At 42.6% G+C, this 19746-nt stretch overlaps 1 protein-coding gene across 3 annotated transcripts in view; it reads left to right on the top strand.

The window, feature by feature from the left end:
* CHRM3 (cholinergic receptor muscarinic 3) overlaps window positions 1-19390 on the top strand; it is a 512306-nt gene extending 492916 nt beyond the window's left edge. For all 3 annotated transcript variants that reach the window (XM_036827781.1, XM_036827780.1, XM_036827782.1), the window contains one exon: window positions 17038-19390. In XM_036827781.1, coding sequence (XP_036683676.1) covers window positions 17057-18829 — 1773 coding nt within the window. In that variant the 5' untranslated portion in view covers window positions 17038-17056 and the 3' untranslated portion in view covers window positions 18830-19390. The remainder of the gene's footprint in view (window positions 1-17037) is intronic.
* The last annotated feature ends 356 nt before the right edge of the window (window positions 19391-19746 follow it).

Raw genomic sequence — 19746 nt, 5'->3', positions numbered from 1 at the left:
TCCTTTTTCACAAACCATCTCCCTTGATGGCCAGTGCCTGTTTTCCGAAACTTACCACCTTTGTAGAGAAAAAGGCTGGGACTTAAATAGGTCCTAGAACCATGAGGATGTCCATTCCAGGGGAACATATCCCAGAATACAGGGATTAATCTATAGAGTCTATAGAGAAACCTTCAGGAAGGTCACTTATCCTGGGTACTGCAGATGCCAGGATAGGACATGTGCCCCAGAATGCTGGGGCCAAAAAGACTGCCACATGGGGAAGTAGCTAACCCACGTTGTGGATAAAGTCGACAGGACAAGGGGAATGGGGACACCTGGAACCAGTCCTGTCTTAGCCCCTATGGGACCTCTTAATGCTAATGCTCCTCTCTGGTACAGGAGCATTCTCTCCCTGAAGGAACAATGGGAAACACCTCCTCCATCCCCAAGGACTCACCCCTCGGGTGCATTTTGAGTCACTGGGACAAATTTTCTCTAGATTCTTTAAAACAAAAAAAGCTCATTTTCTTTCGTGATGAAGTCTGGCCCCAATATAAACTTGAGGACGATGAGGCCTGGCCAGAAAATGTGAGCCTCAACTATAATACCATCCTACAGCTAGACATCTTTTGCAAAAGGCAGGGGAAATGGACAGAAGTTCCTTATGTACAGGCTTTTATGGCCCTAAGAGAAAACCTGGAGCTATGCAAGTCCTGCGTTAGGGAACCTTGCCAGCTGGGACCCATTCGGGCTACACAAAAGCCCTCTCTAGTGGCACCCGGAAGAACAGGAGCCCCAGACAGAGGACCCAAACCCCAATACTCTTCCACCATCTTCAGTCTCTCCCCTGCCCTACTGCCCTATAAGCCTCTTTATGCTTCCATACCAGAAATGTAGCCAGAGCCTCTTTGCCCTCTTCAGGAAGTAGTAGTGTTCCCGGTGAATCTGAGGTTCTTGATGTCTCATTGCAGACAGAATTCAGTGAGAGACAAAGTTATAGGTAAGAAGTGGATTTACTTAGAGAGAAACACACTCCACAGACAGAGTGTGGGCCATCTCAGAAGGCAAGAGGCCTTGGGAGAAACATGGCGTGGTTAGTTTTTATGGGCTGGGTAATTTCATAGGCTAATGAGTGGGAGGATTATTCCAATTATTTTGGGGAAGGGGTGGAGATTTCCAGGAATTGGGCCACCGCCCACTTTTTGGCCTTTGGTGGTTAGCCTCAGAACTGTCATGGCACTGGTGGGTGGGTCATTTAGCTAGTGTATTACAAGGAGCGTGTGATGAGGCTCAAGGTCCACTGGAAGTCGAATATTCTGCCATCTTGGACCTAGTTGATTCTAGCCAGTTTTTGTCATGTCCTATGGCTATGTCATTCTTTTAAAGGTTGTGCCCTGCCCCCTTCTCTCCTGTTTCATTCCCTCCCCCAGAGATTTTACTCCCATATTCTTATGGGAAACAGAGGGGTGACAGTCCATCTTCTGTAACTGCTTCAATGCTAAGTAGGGGCATCGACCCTGCCTGTCAGGGAGTAGAAATCTCTGGATGCCTGAAATAGGGGCCTCAGGGGCAGGACAACTCCTTGTTTTAAGTCGGAATGGGCTGAAATCCTCACATAGCCATCTTCTTGATGTGGAACTGTTGTAACTGTTTCCATAGCCTTTCTGTGGATCTTCTTGATGATGAAGTACTTTTTGTAACAGCATCATAGTACGAAATATCTAAACATGACAAAAGACTTAAAAGGCATGGTTAAACATCTGATTACAGTGTAATTGATAAAGAACCTTGGTTACAGTAACCAGAATTACAAATGATTACATTTAACTTAACATAGCAAATAATCCTAGTTAAATATTTTTCTTTGGGTTACCTCAGGGCCCCCCTAAAGCATCCCAAAGTTAGCTGGAAATCAAAAGAACTTTAATTAAAATTTGATATTTGGGAAGTTTGTCAAGAAGTTTTAAAACAGTTGGTCAAATAAGATCATAGGGCACTGTGAGACAACACTTCTTTCTCAATCAAAGTTACAAGAGATCTCAAAAGCAAATACAAATCACTTAAAGGCAAAGAAACTCACACAATCTGTTGTAAAAGGCAGCATTTCAAGAATACTTTGGAGGGAGAAACCAAATGCAGTCTTGTCCTAGCCCATTCCCAACAAAATCCATTTACCTGACTAGATGTAATTCAATCTTAGAAAATCCTGATCATGCACAACTCTTTTCTCAGGGTCCACTTTCCACAAACCTTTCATCACTTTCTGTATCCATCACTTTATTTTTCCATCCAGAAACAGCCAGCTCTAAGTCAGACCTATTTCCTTTTCGCTTAATAAAATGCAATTCCATTCCTCATACTTTCTTTACTGAAAACACACATCCTACTTTTCTTAAAAGTTTTTTTTTCCCCATTTTGAGTTACTTTTCTTGCTAACAGATTTGCCAGATATACAGTAATAAGGTTTTATTTGACCTCTAGTAAACCTAGGTACAATAGAAGTACTATACTTAACATTGATGACTGTAAAGAGGTGTCTGTATTAATCAGACCAACAAGCTTAAGCCACCTTTAATACCAGATATCACTTTAGTATTGAATATTTCCCAGATGACATGAACCTGAAATTCATTTTGGCCAGTTTTATATTTCTGAGTATTTATATAAGCACTTAATTAAGTCAATTAAGTAGAGCTCTTTTACTAATTAATTTTGGTAATACCATACATTTAAAACACATATAGATACATATGAACACACGAACAAACAGAGAGACCTCATAGTTCTCATTTCAGAATTTCAGCCCTGAGTCAGGTACAAGGTAAAACCCATCAATTACAAAGGGTTGGATTCAAATTGGGCTTCTGGCAGATGGAACAAATCAAGGTCACCTGTCTAGATGGCTAAACCCTTTTTACTAATGTTTACAGAAAAGACACTTAGGATTTCTACTTATTCTTGACAAGTCTAGTTCTAAATTACTTTACTCCCTTTTGCAAAATTTGCTTTTTGTAAGGATGGCAGAGATGAGGGTTCCTGAGAAGACCAGGTAGGATTGGAGTATTACAGAGAGATTGGCATGGCACCAAAAGCTCATATTTAATGAGAGCTCATATTTAATTTGAGATTAGGGGTTGGAGGCCTTGTCAAACCTCTCTGGTTTTATGGGGTGTTGGTGCCTGGAAGGGAAGTTATTAGTTTCCTTTAAGGTGATTTTTATAAGAGTGATGAACTTTGTCTTCCCTGGGATTCCCTGATCCCAGGCCTGCGGATCTATGTTTTTCAATTTCTGGGGGAATATTTTGGGTTGGACTGTCTGTGTCTTGTATAATACATAGTCCAGCCAAACACACTCCTTGGCTTTGGTCTTCAGAGAGAGTAAGAGTTGCCCCCAAGGCTGAGAGAAAATTCCTCCCCAATAATGGGCTGGGGCATTCTGGCATGACAAGAAACTTGTGAGTTATAAGAGTCTTTCCCCAGGTGCAAGGTAGAGGGGTGGCGAAATATTTTAGTTTTGGCTTTCCTCTGACCCCAACGATAGAGCAGGGTTAGGGGCAAGGGGCCTAGCATGAGACGTCAGGACAGAGTAAGTGGCTCTCGTGTCCACTAGAAATTGGACAAGCTTATCTGCCACGTCAGTGGTCACCCATGGTTCCTCCCGTGTGATGATGACAGTCTCCTCAGAAACCTTGGGAGGTCCCAGGTCCCATCAGTCAACTGCTGTCATGACTGGCGTGGGGGAATTTCCTCTCTCCCTTCAGTGCTGGGGGCATTCCCTCTGCCAGTGGCCCATCTTCTTGCAGAGTGGGCATGGCATTTTGGGTATAGGCTGGGACCTGTTTCCTGTGCATTCCTTGCTCCAGTGTTCAGGACTCCCACAGCTGAGAAAGGCTCCCTTCCTTGGCAGAGGTCTTCTGGGAGTACTTTTGGGGTGATCAAGTGGTGGGATACGTCTTGTCATGATGGCTGCCAAAAGCCTGGCTTCCTGTCATTCCTTCCTTAAGTCATGCTGTTCCTTCTTTTCCTCCTCAGCCTGGTCTCTATTGTTAAAAATACTGAAGGCTATGTCAATAAGAAGGTTGAGAGGGGTTTGGGACCCCATGGCAAGCTTTTGAAGCTTCCAACGGATGTCAGGGGCTGATTGGCTAATGAAGTGAGTTGCAAATACAGTGTGTCCCTCGAAAGTATTTGGGTCTATATTCGTATACTTTCTGAGGGCATCTACCAATTGGGCCTGAATTAGGGCTGGATTTTCATCTTGGCCTTGGGTGATCTCTTTAACCTTATCATAGTTAACAGGTTTAATTATGCATCGTTCAGTGAGGCAAAGGATCACGTGATCCCTACTCGTGATACCAGGCTGGCCTGGTTGATAGTCCCAACTGGGATCCATTAGAGGTACTGCTGTCACAGGGTTTCTATGTGGTTGGGCAACATGTAGCCTGTGCCCAAGTTCGGGCCTTTTCCTCACTGGTGCAGCAGTGGGAAAGGACAATATTTACATTCTTCCAGGTAAGTGCAAGGAAAGAGTCAGGGCCTGCAATTCTTCACTGAACCGGTTAGGGTCCTCCGAGAATCTGCCTAAGCAGGTGCAGCATTGGTTAACGTCAGACAAGGAAGAAGGGGTGTAGACTTTCGTAATTCCCTGTGGCCCACCTACTGAAACAGGAGGGAAGGGGGCAGGGCACAACCTCTAAAAGAATGACATAGCCATAGGACATGACAAAAACTGGGTAGAACCAACTAGGTCCAAGATGGCGGAATATTCGACTTCCAGTGGACCTTGAGCCTCATTATAAGCTCATTGTAATACATTAGCTAAATGACACACCCACCAGTGCCATGACAGTTCTGAGGCTAACCACCAAAGGCCAAAAAGTGGTCGGTGGCCCAATTCCTGGAAATCTCCACCCCTTCCCTGAAATAATTGGAATAATCCTCCCACTCATTAGCCTATGAAATTACCCAGCCTATAAAAACTAACCACAACGTGTTTCTCCCAAGGCCTCTTGCCTTCTGAGATGGCCCACACTCTGTGTATTGTGTTTCTCTTTAAATAAATCCACTTCTTACCTATCATTTTGTTTCTCACTGAATTCTTTCTGCGATGAGACATCAAGAACCTCAAATTCACCGGGAACACCAGGGACCCCAGTTCTGGGTGTGAGGATGAAGTGGGAGAGGAGGGGTCTCCCACTTATAAAACATCTATTGAGTGATGGCAGTTGTATCAGATGCTTCACCTGTTACCTCACTGAATCTGCTTAACAACCATACGGTATTACTGCTATTACTATTCTTAATTTTCTGGTGTGTGTGGAGACTGAGAGTTTCCGAGCTTTCATAACTAACCGGAGATGCCACAGCTGGGTGAACAGTGAGCTAGGACTCAAACCCAGGGTACCACCTTGCAGGACTCCTAGTGCCATCAGGGTGTGTGACCAGTGTTAAGGGTATGAGGTCCAGAGTACATTCAAGGGCAGCAAAGAGTGATTACAAAATTTGTGTATTATGTGATGCTTGTTTTTCCAGAAAACTCTTGTGTTTGTATTGTGCCAACTACCAGATGAACCTTCAAAGAGAGGGTGTGGTTATTTGAGAACCCATCTCTCTTTCTCTTAGGTGGAAGAGGCTGAAGCCACCCCTGGGCAATGGCCTGGTGATCAAGGCAAGACTCCTCTCTCACTCACGATCTTTCAGTCCTGAAAGATGTATTCCACCGAACTTTCTTTTCTTGGGTCATTCCCAGCCAAATGCCACCATATCTGAGGTCGCTTTGAGAACCCCAGAGAAGTTTGTCAGCCTTCCCTACAGCTGGAGCCCCCAGCCTGTTGCAAATACAATGTGTTTCTTCCTTCCTGCCGCCTTTGCCTTCTCCAAGCTTATCTCCTTGAGCCCTTATCGGTTCTCCTGTCCAAAGTATAACAGTGTTCATCTCAGTAATGCTGGGGTGGAGACAATAGTTCTGGGTCTACTCTGGGAAGGAAATTGTGCTAGATGTCGGAGGAAAGAGTTGAGTAGCAGAAGACGGAATCCTCGGTGTAGTGAGGGAGACAAGTTGAAATGCTGTGGGCTCGGATGGGAGGATGTGCAGGGCGTGCGGGACCACTGGGCGGTCGACTTTGAATAGTGTGTGTCCTCCCTTCGGAATGCTGTGTTCTCCTTTTACTGCATGGCAGCCTGGAGTTATATTCCTCAAACTCACAAAATAGCCTCGCCTTTCTCCTTCTATTGCAGTGATGTTGTTTAGTTGATGGTGTCTCCAGGTGGTTCCTAGACAGCAAGAACTCTGTCTTCCACATAAGGCCTGCAGTAAGCACTCAGACACATTGACTGTCTGAAATAATGATTGAAGAGCCAAATAAATGAATGTGAGATTCATCCTCAGGGGGAGTGGGGGAGAGTGTGATTTCCAGAGAAATTAAATGTGAGCTGATTCTGGAAGAGACTTAGAGTATGCCAGGTATGTGAGTGCCAGGACATTTTCCAGATTCTCCTGGCAAATGGAATGTTGCAACATTTTCTGAATCTCTACTCTCTTTCTTTATAGTAGAGTTTCTCAACTTCAGCACTGTTGACCTCTTGGGCTGGATAATTCTCTATTGTAGGGGCTTGTCTGGTGCATGTAGGATGTTTATCAGCATCCCTGGCCTCTACACACTGTATGCCAGTAGCACATTCTCCCCAAATTGTGACAAGAAATGTCCGCAGACATTGCCAAATGGAGACAGAGTCACCCTGGGTTGAGACCTCAACCCAACAAGTGTTTTATACTCAACAAATGTCAGCTCTTGTTAGCCTTGAAAAGCGCCAATCTATAAAATCAAACAGTCATAGAAAATTATTCAATTAGTCACCATTTTTGAGAAACTGCCATGGACCCATCAGACTATACTGAGTGTTTTCTACACATTCTATCCAATCCTGAAATATGATAATCCTCATTTTATAGATGAGGAAGCAGGATCAGAGGACTCAGATAATGTGCCCATGTGGCAGAATCAGTATGTTTCTGACCCTAATGCATCGTGGCAGGGCTTGTTACACTGTTTTCTACGTGTCTCCCGCTTACTGCTACTTTCTTTGCAACCAGACAGTCTTCTGTACATGTGTGAATTGGGCAGGACACATGTAGGCTGAAGTTCAAAAGGAAATCACATGTATGGACTATGTCCAGATACAAAAATAAATACTCTGATAAATATGGACCTTGAAAAAAATCATAGCTACTCTAACTTAAAGCAATCACAAGAAGTCAAAATCAAGCCAGAAGAACTTTCTTCCCAGGTGTCCTTTCAGTATGTAAATGGAGATGTAAGAAATATTTAGCCCATATGATTGTTTTCACCAAAAAGATTTCCAATCAGAATTATTTCTACAATTATGTTAGCTCTAATAACATTACAAAAGCACGGTCTTCAAAATATTAATAAATAACAATGAATTTGCAGAATGTTGAAACCATACTGAACGTACCTTAGGTCATAAGAGTTTGCAGTGGAACAGAATCCAGCTGCACTCTGTCCCTCTTTTTCCCTCAGAAAAGGACTGCAGGGGGAGTGCATGGACTCCTGTGGGCAAAGTGGGCTTACAGATATTTATTTATTTATTTTTAAATTTATTTATTTTTATTTTTGGCTGTGTTGGGTCTTCGTTGCTACGGCGGGCTTTCTCTAGTCGCAGCGAGCGGGGGCTACTCTTTGTTGCGGTGCGCGGGCTTCTCATTGCGGTGGCTTCTCTTGTTGCGGAGCACGGGCTCTAGGCATGTGGGCTCAGTAGTTGTGGCACGTGGGCTCAGTAGCTGTGGCTCGCAGGCTCTAGAGCGCAAGCTCAGTAGTTGTAGCACCCGTGCTTAGTTGCTCCGCGGCATGTGGGGTCTTCCCGGACCAGGGCTCGAACCCGTGTCCCCTGCATTGGCAGGCGGATTCTTAACCACTGTGCCACCAGGGAAGCCCCCAGATATTTAAAAAGAACTGCTTCACCTCTGTTTTTCATTTCTTGTCATTTCTCTAGAAATTCTAATAACAAAGGCTTGAGAGTGCTGAGGCAGATAATCATTAGTCCCATTTAGGCTTTTGTTTTTAAGGTAAAAACCATGTTATTTCAGTAGCAACTTCTATGCCTAGGCAGTGCTGATGCAAGTGCTTTTCCAAGCAGCCTTCATTTTTGTTGTCAAACTGAATAAAACATATGAAAGGCGGCGACCAAGGGAGGCAGCACGATGCATCCACTTTTTGAAAACAAGCTTTGTCCTTTTTAAATGGAATTCTGTTCCAGTTTTGGCTTCTGGGATGTTCTGTTTTGCACCAGGAGTGACTGCACCATATTAGGGCACATCTGTCCTCCCTGCAGCTTGAAATGAATAACACGAGCTGAGTTCACAAAGTTTGATTCTGACTGTGCGCGTCTGAAAAGGTTGGATGCCCTTTAAAGACATGTTTGATTGCCGAGCGTGTGTTGACCCTGTTTGATATCCTTCACGGACTGCATGACTGAACTAAACTGAAGTTTCCCCATCACCAGCCTGGGGAAACAGGCGGCGCTTTGGCGCCTGCTGGAGAGGTTGTTCTCCGAGTCAGCTCTGCCACCTAGTGGTCGGCGGTGGCATTTCCTGTGCCCGACCAAGCTAGTTTCGGGGTAAGTCATTTTAGCTTGCATACTGTGATGAATTATGACAGAAAACAGAGACACTCTTAGCAAAGAAGGCAGTCCAAGAGAGACCCGAAACAAGCCCTGCAACATGATGCATACCAGATTTCGAATATGGAAGAAGCACTAAATAATTGGTCTTAGAAAAAAGCATGATTGTGAATTGCAAGATATTTTTCCTTTTTTTCCCTGAGCCTTCATGATTAAAATAATAATAATAGAGGTAGAATTCATTTAGACAAAGGCTTCAGATTGATATTGGCCTTTTAGGACTCTCTAAGAACTTTCACATGTATTTTCATATCAGATATTTAAACATTTAAAAAAAAAGTTATCTATATATTTTACAGATGTATAATCCCAGAAAAATTTTATTCCATAACTAGGGGGAAGGGAGTTAATTTCTCATGAGTGTCCTTCGCTTTCCTCTAAACTGAGTACTCTCAAATTGTTCTTTCATATTTTCTCCTTCACTTTCTCCTTTTAAATTTTAAAAAGATGTCAAACTATCAACTGCAGTGGTTTTTAAACATTGTTGAATGTGACCCACAGTACAAAATACACTTTACATCATGACTATATATTGAATGTGTGGGTGTGTGTGTGCACATGCGCTAATCAGAACTTTTATGAAACAGTACTGTTATCATTATGTGGTTTGTGTTCTGCTATGTCCCATTCAATTCTGTGTATTTCCTTTTCTTTTTTATTCTCATGCTGGCCCACTAATTGGCTCCTGACTTACATTTTGAAAAACTAAGTGAATCAATTCTGTTTGTGCTCCTAGATGGAATGAAGTGAAAACGGTCTGGAAATCTATATATACTCAGAGATGAAATCAAGAACCATCCTATATGTACAGAGTTGTAACTAACCCACATGGAAGGATGACCCTCCTCCCAGAATCCAGGAGGGCTCTAGAAGGTGCTCGTCTCGCCCACCGGCAGGATCATGTTCAGTTTTGAGCTCCTTGCCTGGGGGCTGGGCCTGCATCACTTCAGTAGCAATGCCCTGAATGTCCCAGGGACCCCACAGCCCCCAGCTCCCACCCTGGGCAGGAACCTGCTGTAAATCCCAGAGCGGATCTAGAGCCACCCCCCGCCCCCTTCTGCTCCTGTGTGATAACCCCGTTTGCCCTCATGCGGGCTGCATTCCTGCCTGGGACCACTTACAAAGTACTAAGGTCAGCAGGCTTACAGACCTCTCTGTTCCCACCACCTGTTTCTTCCTGAGCATTAAAAAGCAATGTTTCCCTTAACTCTCCTCACCAATATAAGTCAATTCAATGAGCACTAACCATGACCTCCCTTGACTCAAAATATACTAACTGCACAGCATATAGGCTGTTGAGTCAGGATGCGGAAAAGAGCATGGAGCATAGACGTGACATCCCTTTCTCGGAAAAAGCACCTTAAACAGAATACATTTAGTCCAGGTTTATCGTTGTTTCGTCTCGGTCTCAACTAGAACCCCTGATTCTTAGGAAGTCACATATTACTTATGAAAGGATAGCTGTACAGGAAGAAAGGCATTGGGTGACTATCATGTCTAATAAGAACTTTTAGATATTCTGTGTTGAAGTCCTTATGAACTTCTGATCAGGTTCTTCTGATGTCATACTGTGTACTAACAAGACATCAATTGTCAAGCCTCCAGAATGGGAGGATCCTTTTTATGAGATGAATATGGCACAGTGGCATGGAGCCCAGAGAAAAGGTGATGGAAAATGTCTCAGGTACAGGGACCTGAGTGAAGGTTGGGGGAGGGAGATCTTTCTTATTTGCCTAATGTTTAGGCCACTCCACCATCCCTTAATGCTCAAAGATCAATGTGTTTGCAGCTCAGAAGACCTTATCTCAAAGCTCTGTCTCTACTAGAGTATTTAAAGACCAATTGACCGTATATACATGGATTTATTTCTGGTTACATTAGTCTCTATTTAGGCCAGTAAAGATATATCCTGTTTTATTGCACTTAACTGCTCTTCACAGATAATTGCATTTTTAACAAATTGAAAGTTTGTAGCAACCCTGCATCAAGCAAGTCTATCAGTGCCATTTTTCCAACAGCATTATTTTTTAATTAAAGTATGTACATTGTTTTTTCAGGCATAGTGCTAATGCACACAGTATCTGAAACTTTTAAGTGATATTAGATAGTGAATTAATGTTGAATTATAAAAAGAACAATGGCTACTGGTAAGTATACCAAAGATTTCAGGTAAAAGATCACCTAACAATTTGTGGTTCACAGGTTTTCTGATGATGAGTCAAGATACCCCTAGACACCAGAAACACCAGGAGAGGTATTTAATCAACCCATTATAGAAAGCTGGTCCTAAGTGTAGGTGTCTTTCCTCAATTCTGGTTTCTTTTATATTCTGTATTCCAACAAAGCATAATTGGACTGGAATATTGTATAACGTGTATTGCCCTCATGAGTCACAGAAATGAACTGAAAGAGAGAATTGATCTCCGGCTTATTTCCAAAATTCCTACTTATATTCTTCACTATTATCGGTCAACTGAGCAAAATAAATTGATATTAATTGTACAAACATAATGTGTTATTTGCAGTGAGCAATGTGACTTTCCTTAAAAACTACGTGCTTTTTAAAATTATGTTATCCATGTCCTGTATCTCATCTAAGGTGTAAGTCCTTGGAAGGCAGAGTCTTGACTTACTGAATTCAGTGGCACCAATCTGAATGACCTAAAGCTAGTAGTGGTTCAGTGAGAAGTGCTGATGTAGCTGATGGCAGTTATGTTAATAAGGACCCTTTCAGGTGCAGATGACAGTAACCTTTCTCAGGTAGCCCAGGCAGCAAAGGAAATGGTTGGCTTACATAACTGGCAAGTTGAAAGAGGCAGAGTTGACTTCAGGAATGGCTAGATCCAGGTTTGAGAGGCCATGATGATCATACTGTCTCTATTCCCCCACATTCCCTCCCATCTCTCTCCTTCCCCCATATCTCTCCTCTGTGTTTGCTTGCTTCACAGATTTTTCCATGTGGGTATAAATAGAGTCACCAGCACCCAGGAATCCCAAGGAACAGAGAATTACCCTCTCTCTTTCCAACATCCATGTCAATTCCCCATATTTACTCTTACTGCTCCTCTTTGCATGTCCTTCAGGCCCATTACTGAGGCAGAGGAGTCAGACCATGTGATTGATGCCCAGCCAGAAATACATACTGTGGATGACAGGCCATTTCCAAAAGAATGGCTGAAGGAAAGACAAATAACAGCCATCCACTGCATGGCATTGATAAAAAGAAAAAAAAAGAAAGATGAAAGAAGACTGATGTATTATCAGCACAAATATAAAGCTGTGGGATTATTAGCCATTGTATTTATTTATAATAAAATCAGCATGGCATAAGTGATAAAAATAGGTCTATAGAACGTGATAGATTCCATATGACATGAAAGCAGAGACCTAGAAGGTATTTTAAGTGTCTTAAAAGGTGCTAGAGAAGGTTATGTGAGATTCAGAGCACACCAGTGACTGGGGTGGGGAGGGAGTAGGAGGAAGCGAGGAACGTAAAATGGGCCCTAACCCAACCCAAGCAGTGGACAAGGAGACTTAGCTGCTGTGTCCAGGAAGCTTTGGAGTGAAAGGTGGTGGGAAGACAAAAGCTGTTCAGAGAGCACAAACCTTCCTTGACTTATGATAGGGTTGCTCCTGATGAACCCATTGTAAGTTGAAAATGTTGTAAGTTGAAAATACATTTAATACACCTAAAGTTACCGAACATCATAGCTGAGCTTACCCTGCCTTAAACATGCTCAGGACACTCACATTAGCCTACAGTTGGGTAAAAACATCTCACACAAAGCCTATTTTATAACGAAGTGTTGAATAGCTCATGTTACTTATTGAATATTGTACTGAAAGTGAAAACCAGAATGGTGGTCTGGGTACAGAATGGATGTAAGTGTATCAGTTGTTCACCCTCGTGATCGTGTGGCTGATTGAGAGCTGCTGCTCTCTGCCACTGCCCAGCATCAAGAGAAACTATTGTAACTTGTATCACTCACCTGGAGAAGAGATCAAAATTCAAAGTATGGTTTCCACTGGAATGCATGTCACTTTTGTATCATCGTAAAGTTGAAAAATCAAGTCTAAACATCATTAAGCTGGAGACTGTCTGTATATAAAAACTTAGCAAGGGATGGTGCAGGAAAAAGAGAAATGCATGAATAAGGGTGAAAATACAAAAAAGAAAAGAGTAACCCTTATCTGAACATATGTAGTAGAGGACATTAGAGAGGGATCCTAGACCTCCTAGTAGAAAAGTGGTTACTAACCTCAGAGACGGCACATTGAGCAGAGGTGACTCATTAAAGACAAGGCTGATCTCATTCATATGTGTAGTTGCAGGTGTGATGGGGGGGATTCCAAGGCAAACACCTTTAGAACTAAGGTGAACTGGGATCTGGGTGGAGAGGAGACAGCAGATAGACTTTCCATACATGTATCTTGGAAGAAACCATAAATGTGAGTACCCCAAACAGCATGTAGCACTTCCCAGATATGGACATCCCCTCACTGAGAGGGAGCTGGAAATATAGATGAGCTGACAACACCTAATAAAACCCAGAGAAAGAAAAAGGAGTAAAGAAGAAAAAAAATGCATCAATTACCTATAATTGGAAATTAGTGCAATGTAGATTTCATCTATGGGAAAATAGTGATGAATTATACAGTTCTTTTTTTTTTTTTAAACATCTTTACTGGAGTATAATTGTTTTACAATGGTGTGTTAGTTTCTGATTTATAACAAAGTGAATCAGTTATACATATACATATGTTCCCATATCTCTTCCTCTTGCATCTCCCTCCATCCCACCCTCCCTATCCCTCTAGGTGGTCACAAAGCACTGAGCTGATCTCCCTGTGCTATGCGGCTGCTTCCCACTAGCTATTTTACATTTGGTAGTGTATATATGTCCATGACACTCTCTCACCCTGTCACATCTCACCCCTCCCCCTCCCCATATCCTCAAGTCCATTCTTTAGTAGGTCTGTGTCTTTATTCCCATCCTGCCACTAGGTTCTTCATGACCTTTTTTTTTTTTTTTCCTTAGATTCCATATATATGTGTTAGCATACTGTATTTGTTTTTCTCTTTCTGACTTACTTCACTCTGTATGACAGACTCTAACTTCATCCACCTCATTACAAATACCTCCATTTCATTTCTTTTTATGGCTGAGTAATATTCCATTGTATATATGTGCCACATCTTCTTTATCCATTCATCCGATGATGGACACTTAGGTTGCTTCCATGTCCTGGCTATTGTAAATAGAGCTGCAATGAACATTTTGGTACATGACTCTTTTTGAATTATGGTTTTCTCAGGGTATATGCCCAGTAGTGGGATTGCTGGGTCGTATGGTAGTTCTATTTTTAGTTTTTTAAGGAACCTCCATACTGTTCTCTATAGTGGCTGTATCAATTTACATTCCCATCAACAGTGCAAGAGTGTTCCCTTTCCTCCACACCCTCTCCAGCATTTATTGTTTCTAGATTTTTTGATGATGGCCATTCTGACCGGTGTGAGATGATACCTCATTGTAGTTTTGATTTGCATTTCTCTAATGATTAATGATGTTGAGCATTCTTTCATGTGTCTGTTGGCCATCTGTATATCTTCTTTGGAGAAATGTCTATTTAGGTCTTCTGCCCATTTTTGGATTGGGTTGTTTGTTTTTTTGTTATTGAGCTGCATGAGCTGCTTGTAAATCTTGGAGATTAATCCTTTGTCAGTTGCTTCATTTGCAAATATTTTCTCCCATTCTGAGGGTTTATACAGTTCTTAAACTATTCTTCTCTGTAACAGAATAATACATTATAATATTTAGACTATTTCCAATATTCTACTGTTGCAAATAGTGCTGAAGTGAATATATGTAAGTGTATTTTATATATGTAAAAGTGTGTGTGCTTTCATATGTCCAACCATGAATGTATGTACACACGCACGGTACATATATACTGCATATACACACTTTTCAGTATTCTTCAATTATACTTTAAAGAGGTGTATAATGAGTTATAACCAGTTAGGAGGGACTAGTTGTATGGCTGACTTGGTGGTGAGACAGAGTAATACCACAGTTAAACAAGGATGCAGTAGGCTCAGATTATCTGGTTGTGAATCTCTGCCCCTTTACCGTCACTTGTTAGCTTGAATCTTTGGACAAATTAGTTAACTCTCTGGGTCTCGATTTCCTGTTAAAATGATGTTATTTTAAAGATTAAATGAGACAGTGCATATGATGGTTTACAAAATGTGTACCACGTAGGAAGTGTCTAATAAATATTCTCTTCTGTCATTTATAATTGTGCTAAATTGACCTCTGAGCATCTTGGTCACCAAAGCAAAGTGACTTCACTGTTCAGCAAAAAAATAATAATAATAATAATAAAACAGCAGACACTACACTTATGTAGCATGTACTACCTGCAGACTCTGGTCTAAGTACATGTATTAAAACATTTTGATGAGAGACAAAGTTTCTTTCACCACTTACTATTGAATTCTAGGTTGAATTTATTCCATTATACAGAATGTTTCATTCCCATTTTTCAATGAGGAAACTGGGACTCAAAGAGGTTAAATAATACCCAAGATCTCACCCTCAGGAAGTGGTTGAACTAAGATTTGAACCTATGCCTTTGGGACTCCAAAATCTTCCTGCCACACCCTAAGCTCTTTCCAAAAGGCAGTGTGTGAATCTGACTACACTCCTTTGAGAGATACCCTGACCTGCAATACCTAAAGACTTGATTTAGGACTCTTAACCATGTGCATGGGTACACAGATTTGCACTGTAAGAATTTACAGCTGAACATTTTAACCAAGAGCCAAAACACAGCCGAAGTGTTCTCAATAGATTTTTGCTGTGATTCTCAAACGTTGAATTCTTAGAACGACACTCGTTGAGGAATGATTTACTGAATAAAGTCCACAGAGATTGGTGGTGTGAGAATCCCTGAGTCAGTTGCGTCCTGGAAGTAAAACTCTGGAGGTTCTGAGAGGTTGGAGCTGGTCTCAACCAAGGCTTTCTGTGACAGCATAGAGGGTCTTACTAGAGATGCATTCGTTGTAACAATTCTTGGTTATTTATTTATTTTGGTAACACGTGTTTGAAAGAACTAATTGCCAAAGAAAAGAAGTGATGCAAATGAACTTACTTACAAAACAGAAATGACTCACAGACTTCGAAAACAAACTTATGGTTACCAAAGGGGAAAGGTGGGGGGGAGTGGGATGGGGGATAAGTTAGGAGACTGAGACTGACATATACACACTACTATGTATAAAATAGATAACTAGTAAGGACCTACTGTAGAGCACAGGGAACTCTGCTCAATACTCTGTAATAACCTCTATGGGAAAAGAATCTGAAAAAGAATGAATATATGTGTATGTGCAACTGAATCACTTTGCTGTATACCTGAAACTAACACAACATTGTAAATCAATTATACTGCTATATAAAATTAAAAATTAAAAAAAGAACTAATTGCAGTTTTGCAACTATTTATATGCAAATGTGTGTGGTGCCAACATGCTTTTTCATAGCTAGAAATAACATATCTAAATACTAGAAATATTCAAAACTGGTTCGGTCAGTTCAGAACAGTCTGGTCAAGGTTCTGCATATTATCAAGCAAAAGATAGCTGCCTCGTATACTGTCCCCAGCCATTACAAGGAACCAATACATTACTTTTTCTAACTGTGTGTTAAAGAGATAATATAATGTAAAGTGATTTATGCATATTTCCCCCCTTGCTCCAGGTTGCTGTTGCTTATTCCAGTGAGGCTTACATGGCTGGAATTGCCTTAAAGTTGCTTATGTTTGAAGCCTGGGTTAGGTAAATGCCCAGGTGGATAAAATGCAAATGAATAAGATCAATTTCTCATGTAGTGTGATGATAAAGCTATGCTGGATGAGTATCATATATGCGTCTACTATTTTTCCCCTACCTTTCAAAGAAAGAGAAGGAAGGAAGATTTTGTTTGATAACAACGTCATGTGGAAGTATATGTGGTCTGTATTTAGAAAGGTGGAAAATGTGGAGAAAAAGCACAATATTCAGTGCGTGTCACCAGCTAATCGTGCCACCTACCTTGAACAAATCGATCTCTGCCTGCCCTGTGCTCCTCACCTTTATTTAATTTATCTATTTTTATCGAAATAAAGTTGACAACTCCTCAGCTTTAAAATAAGGGGATGAACTGATGTGCTGGACTCTCCCAGGTTCGCCTATAATATAGGTCCTATTATCCAATAATAGGAGGAGTGCTACTTTTAAAGGATGCAATGCAAAGAACAAATCCAGTGAAGGCAGAAATGGTCCTGACTCCATCTTTTCTCTTTTCTCCCCAGACTATGTCAGAGAGTCACCATGACCTTGCACAATAACAATACAACCTCACCTTTGTTTCCGAACATCAGCTCTTCCTGGATTCACGGCCCTTCCGATGCAGGGCTGCCCCCAGGAACGGTTACTCATTTTGGCAGCTACAACATTTCTCGGGCAGCTGGCAATTTCTCCTCTACAAATGGCACCACCAGTGACCCTCTGGGAGGTCATACCATCTGGCAAGTGGTCTTCATTGCATTCTTAACAGGCGTCCTGGCCTTGGTGACCATCATCGGCAACATCCTGGTGATAGTGGCGTTCAAGGTCAACAAGCAACTGAAGACCGTCAACAACTACTTCCTCTTAAGTCTGGCCTGTGCTGACCTGATTATTGGGGTCATTTCAATGAATCTGTTTACTACCTACATCATCATGAACCGATGGGCTTTAGGGAACTTGGCCTGTGACCTCTGGCTTTCCATTGACTACGTGGCTAGCAATGCCTCCGTCATGAATCTTCTGGTCATTAGCTTTGACAGGTACTTTTCCATCACGAGGCCGCTCACGTACCGAGCCAAACGAACAACAAAGCGAGCTGGTGTGATGATAGGTCTGGCTTGGGTCATCTCCTTCATCCTTTGGGCTCCTGCCATCTTGTTCTGGCAGTACTTTGTCGGGAAGAGAACTGTGCCTCCAGGGGAGTGTTTCATCCAGTTCCTCAGTGAGCCCACCATCACCTTCGGCACGGCAATCGCTGCCTTTTATATGCCTGTCACCATTATGACTATTTTATACTGGAGGATCTATAAGGAAACTGAAAAACGTACCAAAGAGCTTGCTGGGCTGCAGGCCTCTGGGACAGAGGCAGAGGCAGAGAACTTTGTCCATCCCACAGGTAGTTCTCGAAGCTGCAGCAGCTATGAGCTTCAACAGCAAAGCATGAAACGCTCAGCCAGGAGGAAGTACGGACGCTGCCACTTCTGGTTCACAACCAAGAGCTGGAAGCCCAGCGCCGAACAGATGGACCAAGACCACAGCAGCAGTGACAGCTGGAATAACAACGACGCTGCCGCCTCCCTGGAAAATTCCGCTTCCTCCGATGAGGAGGACATTGGCTCGGAGACAAGAGCCATCTACTCCATCGTGCTCAAGCTTCCAGGTCATAGCACCATCCTCAGCTCCACCAAATTACCCTCGTCAGACAACCTGCAGGTGCCGGAGGAGGAGCTGGGGGCAGTGGACTTAGAGACGAAAGCCAGCAAACTGCAGGCCCAAAAGAGCATGGACGACGGAGGCAGTTTTCAGAAAAGCTTCTCCAAGCTTCCCATCCAGTTAGAGTCAGCCGTGGACACAGCCAAGGCCTCTGATGTCAACTCCTCGGTGGGCAAGACCACGGCCACCCTGCCTCTGTCCTTTAAGGAAGCTACTCTGGCCAAGAGGTTTGCTCTGAAGACCAGAAGCCAGATCACTAAGCGGAAACGGATGTCCCTCATCAAGGAGAAAAAGGCGGCCCAGACCCTCAGCGCCATCTTGCTTGCCTTCATCATCACCTGGACCCCCTACAATATTATGGTTCTGGTGAATACCTTTTGTGACAGCTGCATCCCCAAAACCTATTGGAATCTGGGCTATTGGCTGTGCTACATCAACAGCACCGTGAACCCCGTGTGCTATGCCCTGTGCAACAAAACATTCAGAACCACTTTCAAGATGCTGCTATTGTGCCAGTGTGACAAAAGGAAGAGGCGCAAGCAGCAGTACCAGCAAAGACAGTCGGTCATTTTCCACAAGCGGGTGCCCGAGCAGGCCTTGTAGAATGAGGTGTGTTGTCAATAGCAGTCACCAAACGCACACATCAACCCACAGACCTTAGGAGGGAGTGAGGCGAGGGTGGGGGTGATTTCTGGCGCTGATAAAAAAATGTCTTTATCACCCAGATGTGAAAGGAGCTGCCTGTTTACTGATCCATTGAATAAATCCATTTTAATATCAAAAGTCAAATACCACTTCAGCCAAAAATAAATAAATAAGCGTATCACTGAATATAAAGAAATTTATTCTGAAATAGACTTTGTTTTTCCTTAAAGAGAAAGAAATAATTGTTTCATAGCAATTATGTACCCAAATTGGTCTGCCTGGGCCTTTTCATTCCCATTAGCTCTGGAATCTCGGTGAGCGTACCTAGCTGGCCCAGTTGCCCTGTTCTTTCCAAGGATCCCCAAAGTGTCGATCCAGATCCCACGTGGAACACGTCAGGCTAGTGAATCCGTGGTTCTGAAATTCTTTCGTACGTTGCAAAGCCTCACCTTCTCGTCCCAGTAGAGCTCCCTGTCTTCTCACTGGTGTGTCGTTGAACTCTATTTGTGGACTTGATTCTTGATTCTTGCAAAGTACTGTTTTGTGCAGTTCAAGTTTCGTACAAATAAAAGATACATAAGTATATATGTATATATATATATGTGTGTGTGTGTGTGTGTGTGTGTGTATGTGTGTGAATTCCACACACACACACATAGTGTATATAATATAATGGGAATCACTGAACTGGCAAATTGTTCCGGCAATATATTCTTTCAGTACTTTGGTGACTGACGTTTCTCTAGGATCCTAACGCAACGTAAAGGTGAACTTAAACCCCGGGTAGTGTTTTGGAAACCAGGGCTGTTTTCCCGGAGACTATGCAGCAGAGAATAGCCAGGCCCTCCGGGCTGGTCTGTGTCGAGCGGTCAACC

The sequence above is a fragment of the Balaenoptera musculus genome, chromosome 16 (assembly GCF_009873245.2).
Source record: "Balaenoptera musculus isolate JJ_BM4_2016_0621 chromosome 16, mBalMus1.pri.v3, whole genome shotgun sequence".
NCBI classification, from domain to species: domain Eukaryota; kingdom Metazoa; phylum Chordata; class Mammalia; order Artiodactyla; family Balaenopteridae; genus Balaenoptera; species Balaenoptera musculus.
This window is presented reverse-complemented; position numbering and strand designations above follow the sequence as displayed.